The 10,193-nt window shown below is 37.2% G+C and overlaps 1 protein-coding gene across 1 annotated transcript in view; it reads right to left on the bottom strand.

The window, feature by feature from the left end:
• The window catches only part of LOC107084231 (receptor tyrosine-protein kinase erbB-4-like), a 367,984-nt gene that overhangs the window by 31,310 nt on the left and 326,481 nt on the right, over positions 1–10,193 (bottom strand). Inside the window, exon 22 of the mRNA XM_015373962.1 lies at positions 2,002–2,157. Within this exon, the coding sequence (XP_015229448.1) occupies positions 2,002–2,157 (156 nt within the window). The remainder of the gene's footprint in view (positions 1–2,001; positions 2,158–10,193) is intronic.

Raw genomic sequence — 10,193 nt, 5'->3', positions numbered from 1 at the left:
CGAATCGAACTGAGACAGTCGAACCGAACGGTTCGGACGGTTTTCATAAACCGTTCCATCCCTATTATGTGTACAGATTAGTGGCTTTTTAGACCGAGAGTATGTGCAGCTCCAAGATTCATTTTCTGTATTATTTGGTGGAAACATGGTTTTTCTGTCTTTCCATTGTCCTGCAGAATAAATTCAAAGGACAAAGGCAATAATAAAAGAAGAGCATGGCAAGAAAGAAAAACAGAAGGGAAGAAAGAAAGGCCTCTCAATCCCTGCCTTTAAAGGGTGACTCAGTGTGAAGGCTAACTTATATTCCTGTGTTGGGAGGTTCCAAAGATGTAATATTCTCCAAAAGCAAAAGAAAGCAGAACTCAACCTAACCAGTTGAAATGCAAAAAAATAAAAAGAAAGAAATAAGTTGATGTCATATTTCCAAAATGTCCGACAATTGAAAACAATCATGACGAGATCCGGGTGTGTTTGTGGAAATTAACGTTATAGACAAAGAAGATCAGGTTTTTTACCAATGAAGATCCCCGATATAGATCTATTGTGAATAAAAGGTTTAAACAAACATTTTGCTTTGGTAACTCAAAGCTTCCATCAATCTGAAAGTGATGGAAAAAGAAATCAAAATCCTTGTTTGTACCCATAAACATTGCTGATCCCTTTATGGATCAGCAATGTAGACCCTTCATTGTACAGTTGGTGCTTCAATAGCACATCCAAGTTTGGGCAATCAAGGGTACTTTATTAACTGAACACCAGCCATGACCTCCTGTATGAACTTTAAAGACATTAGAGATGTAAATTGTTATGGGAAACACATCTAGGAGGTTTAGACTATTTTAAGAGTAGTTTAAAGTCAGGAAATATTACAAAGAAATTAAGTACAAACATGACAAACCCTTCAGGTCTAAAATGTTCATGACAGAAGAATATGGCAGCCTGATTTGAGTTGGCGAAGCTGCCTTTGAATGACCCTAACAGACTTCTGGAACACTCTGTGGCAGTTTGAAAGGGGTTTTATGGACGCCATTTACATTAAGAGAGAAAAAAACAACCTTAAACAGACAGGGTGGACTCAGCTCTAGAAAATCTATAACAGAGTTAGTGTTGATTCCTTCCCACTACCACCTGAATCCTCATTGCCATGCAGGTGGACACAACATGGCTCCTGTTAAGCCAGACCTATAAGAACCTTAATGACTCCCCCTTACATAGGCATGGGCATTCACTTTAATTTGCAGGCGAGCTTAACAACTCCCTACTTGTTTTTTGGTTCAGTTTACATGTTTTTTAAGCCACAATGAAGCTTTGTTGGGCTCAACACTACTCCTGACATTTGAATTGAGAACGCTTTCTGGATGGGAAGCGAAACATCTATACACTTTGGAAAACAAAGTCCAATGGTTTTTTAAACCTCTTTTGAAAAAATCTTATGTTGTCATTTAGTTGATTGTTACAGTTGAGTTAAACGTTAAATTTAAACGTTGAGTGCTAAAGTTCTATTGAGAAAGGATTTAACGTAAATCCAGCTTTGCGCATCATTATTCAATGGTGATCTGTATTGGGGGACAACATTGTTTCAATATTGCATCAACTTCAAGATCATGCTGAGTTCTAAAATTAAATGTGAGGCCATGTCTCTGGTATGATTGACCAACCTGGGCCTACATTGGGACAATAATCCCTTACACTGCAGCACTACAAGAGATTGCCTGGAAAAAAAAGAATAAAAATTTAAAAAGTAAAAATCTGCAAAGTTTTGCAGACGATTAATCAGTTCATAAAGAAAGATCCTCCTACGAAGGGGAACAATTTAGCCGCTACCCCTCGAGATATACATCTAGATTGGATTGCAGTGGATTACTTACTTTCCTGGTTACAACCTTTAAACCTCTTTGTGATCATAACTTCAACATTAACTCACCGCACAACCTTCTAGGTCAACTATTTTGAGCACTTCACACACATCAAGATGTTCTCATGCATTTCACTTACACCAACCTTGCCCCCGTCCGCGTTGTACTCCTTCTCGTCGGCGTCCAGAAGCCTGGCCAAGCCGAAGTCAGTGATCTTGATGTGATTGGGTGACTTAACCAGCACGTTCCGAGCTGCCAGGTCTCGGTGGACTAACCGCCTTTCCTCCAGGTACATCATCCCCTAAGAGAATGAGAGAAAGAGAGAGATGAGCAATACTACCATCAACACGTTTATCTGTTTGAATCTCAAGACTGAGCCCACTGAGGCATTAAATGCCAGCGGCAACATCAAATTCTTGTCATAACTGTAATCAGCATTAACTCCACACCCATGCAGACATTTAGATTTGATGAATAATCACTTTAATACCTCATGTGTATGACTCTAAGCAGTTCAGAAGTGTCAGGAAGTCTGTTTTCGAATTTGCAATCCTCCAAAGAAAAGTGTGTCTCATGGTTTGTTAAAGTTTTTTATTAAGAAATAAAGTTTTGCATGATTTTGATTTTAAATCCTCTACATTTCTTGTTGTTTTGGACAGTGAAACATGCAGGTTTAGCTTTATTTATGTCTGCAGATACAGGGAAAGGTAAAAACACCACAGTACACCAGGCAGGAAACAACTGGAACTTGGAAACATTCTACCCACTTTTTAGAATAAGGGTAGCACCTATGAAGTAAATTTAGTTCCAATATCATTGCAAGCAAAGAACATGTTTGGTAAATTGAAATAATAAAAAAAAAGCAATCCGAAAGTGAAACTTTGGCTATTTAAACCAAAAAAAGGTTTTAAGAGTAAATGTGCTATTTTCTTAGATTTTGTTTCTTCAGTTTTTCTTTTGTATTAAAAAAAATAAAATGAATATATATATTACAAATTTTAGAAGTTCATTTATTATTTATTTCTGTTTGTCAGATTGAGTTATGCGAACTGCATTTGTTTCGAATTGCATTTTACAGATAGCAAACACATTTTTATTGGTTAAGAGCTAGCATTGGGCATGAAATGAAGAGAATGTGATCCAAAAAATGCTATTCCAATGAACCGCCAAAACCTTGCAAAAGTCATAAAAAAAAAAAACAACTAATAAACTTAAACCATAAAATATTAAGAAAAAAGTGGAAAAAAATATGTTTTTTTTCTTTTTATTTAAATCTAAACATATATTTAAAAAAAGGGAACAGAAATCGGAGGAAACAAATTACTCTTAATACTTTTTTTTTTAAATAGAAGTTTACTTTTTGGAATGCATGTATACAAAATGTGTTATTTCAAATGTCCATTTGTAAATAGTCTTCTTTGCTTGCTACAATAAGGGAACAAAATCCACTCCATACACTTGGCCAAACATTAATGGTTGTGCATATGCCTATACATTTGAGCCCTTTAAAAGTTTTTTTTATTATCATAGAGCAGTTTAAGTATTCTATATATGAGAGTAAAGTCAAAACTTAAACTAATGGAGAAATTTGCACCTTCATCTTGGTCTATTAGTGCAAAATTTCCCCACAAAATATAGATTTTTAACAAATTGTCTGGTGTTTTATGATTAGCATCAGACTACTTATAATTACTTGCATTTGCAATCACAAATTATCGAATCTTTCCTTGATCTTTATCGACCGGGATGCTTTTGGGAGTGTGACACTTGAGCTGTGTTAAAGCGAAGCAATCAGCAGCATCGCCCCAACCTCAAACGGTGGCTTGCCCCCTCTGCCGGAACGCCGGTGTTTACCTCCCTGGGTGCCTGGAAAAATTAATTGGCTCCTTGAGCTGTTGTACATTCCCCACTAGTCGGTGCGCCGGCCTCACCTCATTGCCCCGTCACTTTAAGTCGAAGTGTATTAATGGGCTGTGTGGCCCATTGATTCCTAATTTCTCTCGACATCGACATCGGAGATAAATATTGCGTGGCACGCTCGTCTTTGGGCTTTATTGTAATCAGCATTGTTATTGATCGCCTGCCCTGAACTACCCAGAAGCAATCTATTTTAAACACACTTCCAGCAAAGCAGGGGGTGTTGCTTTTAGCCCTGTCACAGCGCATTGTGTCCTGTGTTGGTGGAATTCATCCCAACAGCAGAGAGGAAGTGATCCAACTTTGTGGATAAAAGAGAGAACCATGCAAACAGACTGACAGGTAGATATATTGCACATATGCCCTGGGAAAATGTCTTGCTCTTCAGTGCTGGTGGTCTCTTAGATGTCCCTGTCATAGTGTGCATTTGTGTATGTGTCACTCTCAGCAAGGCCGGAGGATGATGGATGAGGGCTCAGCTAGCGGCGAGTCAGACGTCGGCGCTATCGATTTATCCTCACCATCGTCTGCGAGGAAAAGGGGAAAGGGGGGAGAGGGGGGAGGCAACCGCGGCGTGAGTCGGTTCGACACCACGCACACAGACACACATATTTACTCCCCCCTTTCCTCTTCTAAGAGTCTCAAATGGCTGATGATTCTCTTGCACCAGTGGAGGCGTGGGTCTTGGTGTAAATTTTTCATTGTCTCCTGCGAACAATGACCGCCTCGCTTCTCACCAAGGTGTTTCCATTGATCCAGCAGCAAAGCGGCGTCCACTTGTTTAACATCCAGCTTAATACACTTGAATTGGCTCAACCTTGCCTGTCTCTGCTTTTTTGTTCCGCTCTGAGAGCAGCGGCTACTAGAAAGCATAATCTCAGAGAAACATATCTGACCAGGGTTTCCTGTTTATCCATTTAGCACATAAATACCCTTCTAAGCAAAGTTCTTCACCTGGCTTAGAAGTTGTTAGTTTCCCATATGTGGTGGTTTGTATTTCTCTTGCCTCTCTCCCCATTTCCTCCCAAAATGACATGGAGGGCTATTAGTGCAACCAAATCTTCAAAATGTACCAATCAGTAGTCGTAAACATAACTTATGGAGACCATTTATTCAAATGTTTAGTCTACAGGCATGTCCGTTTCAGCTATTCAGTTTCAAGATATAAAACCACGATTAGGATATAGTACTGCTCAAAATAAATTCTTAAGGTTAATCGATGTGGGTGGATTGCTCCCAAACCATTTTTAATTCGTATTCAAGATCATTTTGCAACATCAGGGTTCCTACAGCATAAGGCAAGTTAAATTAAAGACTTTTTAATGTCACTTGAAACAAAAAGTTAAGACCAACTTCACAATTCACACTTCAAAACACAAAAAAACATGGTTGCAACAAATTAAGCCAAATGTTTATTTGAACATAAGCCATTACTTTCTGGCCCAGTAGAAATTTTTCAAATTTTAAAAAACTTTCCATATAGGAAGAGCGCTAACTACTGAACTGAATACACAAACTATATAATATACAAACACACACACATATGTGTATATATATATTTTTTTATATTTACACATATATAATTGCCTTTATGGGTTATGTAAAGAGGTCATCACTTCAAATATTGTATTTCTGTTGGGTGACTGTAAACTCCTCATCACTCTGATGGGCCGTAGGGATTCTGTTCTGTAGGTTAATTTAAATGCATATTGATCACAAGGTAGACAACAACATTCAGAAATGTTAGGCGAGTCTATTTGATCCAACATGAATGGGTGAATGGTAGTAGAAGTGCACCGTCAGTGCAATGAGAGGAACTGTTGACAAAGGCAATAGTCTTTGGGAGGGCTTACAGTGCAAAGAGGAGAAAAGGGCAGAAAATCTGAAATCAACTGTTTGGAGGATAAAGTCCAACTATGTTGATGTCTGCACTGTGGTGGATATTGTTAGTTTTATGTTTTCTGTCAGTATCCGGTTTTGCTTTTCTCCTTGTTTCCTAGTTTTTATGGTTTAATTCTTAGTTTATTGTGTTTTTTTGGGTCTTTCTTAGTTACTGTCTCAGTCTTGGTTGTGTTATATTTTCTTTTTAGTGTTCAGTTTTGCTTTGCTCCTTGTTTTCTAGTGTTAGTGGTTTTATTTTTATTTTGCTGTGTTATCTAATTAATTCTTAGTTTCTATTTGTCTTGGTTCTGTTATGTTTTCTTTTGAGTCTTTAGTTCTTCTTTTTTCCATGTTTTATAGTCCTAGTGGTTTAATTATTATTTTGTTGTGTATTCTAGTTATTTTCAGTCCTCCAGGTTTTTTCATTTGTTGCCCTCTGCTGCCCTCTTGTGTTCTCCTTTCTCCCTACCTCCTGTTTTGTTTCTGCTCTGTCCTCACCTGTTCCCGATCTTCTCATTAGCCCTCTCTTTGTCTCTGTCTCCTTTAAAAGCCCTCTCTCTTCAATTCCTCTTTGCTGGGTCCTCGCCTACCTCTTCTGTCATCTCTCTGAGCCTTCCTCCTGGTTACAGTTCTTCCCCTGTTGACTCCATGGTTTTTTGTTAATGTTCGATTTGAGTTTCCTCCTTTGTTTTTTGAACTTTTTTTCATTTTTGGATTTTTGGTTGCCTGTTTGTTTGGACTTTGTTTTTTCAGTAATTCATCATTAAATCAACCAGAAATTTACCTCTGCCTGCCTGGCTCTCCTTTGGCTCAACAATCCTTAACCAAATCCTGACAGATATTTTCAAATTCAATAAAATTTTATAATACTTTATTAATCCTAAAGGGAAATTACATGTTGCAGTAACTCATAAGTTATTTTTTTAAAAGGTGTTGTAGGTGTTGATAGCTGTAGGCAGGAAGGACCTTCTGTAGCCGTCTGTCTTACATCTGATCTGGAGAACCTCTGACCGAAGACACTCATGTTTAAAAATCTTCTGAAGAGAATGCTCCTACTGTTTTCCATAAAGTTCTTCACTTTATGAAGTATTCTCCTTTGTAAAAGAATGTCAAGATGTTCTAGAGAAGTTCCTTGAACGAAGCTGTCCTTATTTATTAGCTTGTCAAGCTTTTTTTGTAAGACATTTAGCAGATGGAGGAAGAGATCACACAACCACAACACACTTAAAGAAGAGATGTAGCCTCTTGCTGCTAATGCTGAAGGACCTAAGCTTCCTTTGGAAGAACAATCTGCTCTGTCAAGGTGAACACCAAGGTATCCATACTCCTTCCCCCTGTCCACTTCTTCTTCCATGATGTTAGTAGGATTGAACTTGTTCCTGTTTCTTCTGAACTCTACAATCATCTCCCTTGTTTTGTTCACATCTTTGATGCACCCAATGGCTTCAGAGTCATCTGAGTATTTCTGCAGATAACAGGACTCTGTTTGGTACTGGAAATCAGACATGTACAGAGTAAAAAGGAATGGTGAGAGTACCGTCCCCTGTGGTGCTCCTGACTACCAGATTAGACAGCTGACCCTTCAGTCTAACAAAGTGTGGTCCCTTTGTAATGTAATCTTTGATCCAGGAGATTGTTGATGCCTCTACCTGAGTCTTCTGAAGTTTCTCACAAAGTCAAGCTGAAATATATTAAACTCACTGGAGAAATCAGAGAACATGATCCTCATTGTGCTGTCTGCCTTGTCATCAACTCCAACTCCAAGGCAATACGCAAACTGCAGGGGGTCCTGATTTCTGATTGTTTGTTTGCTGTGGTGAAACAACAGAAGTCTCTTTAAGACCTTCATGATGTGAACTACCGTGGGTTGTCAGGGCAACAGTTATATAGTCACTGAAGACTGTTGGCCTTCTTTGGTACTAGAACAAGGCAGGAGGTCTTCCACATCACTTGAACTGTCTCCTGAGTCAGACTAAGGTTTAAGATGTGCTGTAAAATCCCACACAGCTGCTCTGCACAGGCTTCAGGACCTCTTTAGTTGACTTCTAGAGACAGGGAGGTGAGGTGGAGGGCTCCATCTTCTGATTTGGCTGACAACAAACCAATTGAAGCTGGAGCTTCTTCCTTAACTGAATCTTTTGAAGAATGTATTCAGTTAATTGACTCTGTCCAGACTTCCATCTGTCTGATCACCCTTCTTCTTGAAGTCTGCTATCTTCTTTATCCCTGACCACACATCTCTGATATTGTTTTATTTTACTCTTCTAGTAGGCATGGTGTTTTCTTCACAGAAGTTTATGTAGTCAGTTACACACTCAGTCATTGTATTGATGTCCTCTCCATGTGTCTCAGTCTATAGCCAAAAAACAAACTTGCAGGGCTTCAGTGCTTCAGTGTTCAGCTTCAAAATGCTATGACGTAATATCAGGGTGATAATTTTGATGAAAAGGATCAAAAGCATATTGGAAAAATTTGTAGGATGATGCTAACATGAAGACTCTTACAGTATATCTACATCACAAAAAAAAAAAATAGCAATTTAGTAGAGGCCAGGTGTTTATTCCATTATTGTTGCAGCCTAAGAATATCATTTTTCTTCATAGAAGTTCCAAAAAAAGTACATACCAAATATAAAACTTTTAAAATGTTTACATTGAAAGGCTTTCAGGATGACTGCTTTTTTATGTTTTTATATAAAAAAAGCATTTTCTAATTTTATTGTTCATCATTTATTTCAGAGAATGTGATCTGTGTAGTGCGATTTGAAAAGAGGGCAATTAGTAAAAGCAAATCTGAATGTAATAAATGGAAAAAAAAAACGTGTGTTAAAAATACAATGAAAAAATATTGAAAAATGTCACAAAAAAAAAAAAAAAAGGAAAATCTACAAATTGAAAATGTGTTTAAAAAACCCAAAGTATACCATCTATACCATATAAAAAACAAAAACAGGTGAACAACTGTGGTGGCACGTTTGAAGCTTGGGGACTAAAAAAACAACATAATAAAATTTTATAGACTGGTTAGAAGTTGCAGGCAGGGATTTGTGCAAACTCATAAACCGTAGCTGGATTTAGCATGATGGCTAATTGCTCAGCTAGTGAGCAAACGCATCTGTTTGTGCTTGTTGACAGTGTAGATGCCAATTTCCATGCTGTGTGAAAGAAGAAGAGTCAAATTGTTTAACAAAAGCAATATAACAACTCAATCAAATTTAAAATGTGTGTTTCTTAGTGTTATGCAGCATGTTAGCTAACACTAGAATGAGGTAGTTAGCATTCCATTGCTAAGGGTTAAAGTACAGCTTAAAAAATAGTTTAGGCTTTCGAATTGATTTAACATTAAAGGGAAAACAGCGCGTTATTTTCAAAATCTTTCAAGGATTACATTCTTTACATACACTTGTATCTACATCATATTGTACTGTGCAGCAATAATGGAACAAAATTAACTCCATACAACACTGTCAAAAATTATATGAATTCATATTAAACAGCATAAATGCATAAAACTGCATTATATTGAAGAGCAGAAGAGTAAAAATTCAGTGATTTTACAGCATTTTATTCAGACAATCCTCATCTAGTGATTTAGAAATTAAGCAGCTTTGTAATTTGTCTAAACTCTAAAGCTTTCTCTCAAATCAAACAATAAGCACAAGCAAATGTTTGACAGCAAATTGTTTAACTTGCCACTTAAAATAATAATATTGAAAAGGAATAAATCTTCAACAGCAGCAAAGTCATCAGTTAAAACACTGCTGCTTTTTTTAATTCATTAAAGCAGGGAAATAATTAAGCTGATTTTGGCTGTTTTTTTGTCAAACGAATGACAACACAAATGCAATTAGTCAAATAAAATAACAACAGTCCATTACAAAGCTTAAAGTCATCTTTAATTAGATATAAGAGTGATTTGGTAGTCTACTTTACTTCTAATTATGCAATTCTAGTTGATGTGAGACATATTTTTATTTTTATTGCCAACAACACTTAGTAACGTTTTTTTCTTGTGTTGTTTCAATAGAGCTGTGAACATCCCCCTTAGTGGACTTTTGCAGACCCAGAAGGTGGATAACAATCTTGTTTTAAAAAGCACCTTTTCTGTTTTATCTCCAGAGTCCCATACCCTTTACAGAATCGTAGTCTTTCAAAGGAGGTCAGGGCTGGTCAGCAACCAGTGTGTTTTTTTTCCTTTTTTTTTCCCTCTGGCATGTGAGGAAAAAAAAAAGACTGATAAAACTTGAAGTCCTCCGTTATATGAAGGATGAAACCAGGCGTGATGAAAGGTCTTAAGTTAGCGTGGAACCGCACGGAGCAGCTCACCTTAGTAGGAGAAAACGATGCCTCAGATGAAATGATCCTGTGTATGAAGCAGGTGGATAGATGAATGAGTTTTATCCTTAAAGGAAACTTTAAAAATATTACACATAGAGCGCTAAAACATGTGATTTTTTTTTTCCTTTTATTATGTGTAATAAGCAGTGTTGGGCACGTTACTTTGAAAAAGTAATTAGTTATAGTTACTAGTTACTTCTCC

The sequence above is a fragment of the Cyprinodon variegatus genome, unplaced genomic scaffold (genome assembly GCF_000732505.1).
Source record: "Cyprinodon variegatus isolate N-32 unplaced genomic scaffold, C_variegatus-1.0 Scaffold95, whole genome shotgun sequence".
Classification (NCBI taxonomy): domain Eukaryota; kingdom Metazoa; phylum Chordata; class Actinopteri; order Cyprinodontiformes; family Cyprinodontidae; genus Cyprinodon; species Cyprinodon variegatus.
This window is presented reverse-complemented; position numbering and strand designations above follow the sequence as displayed.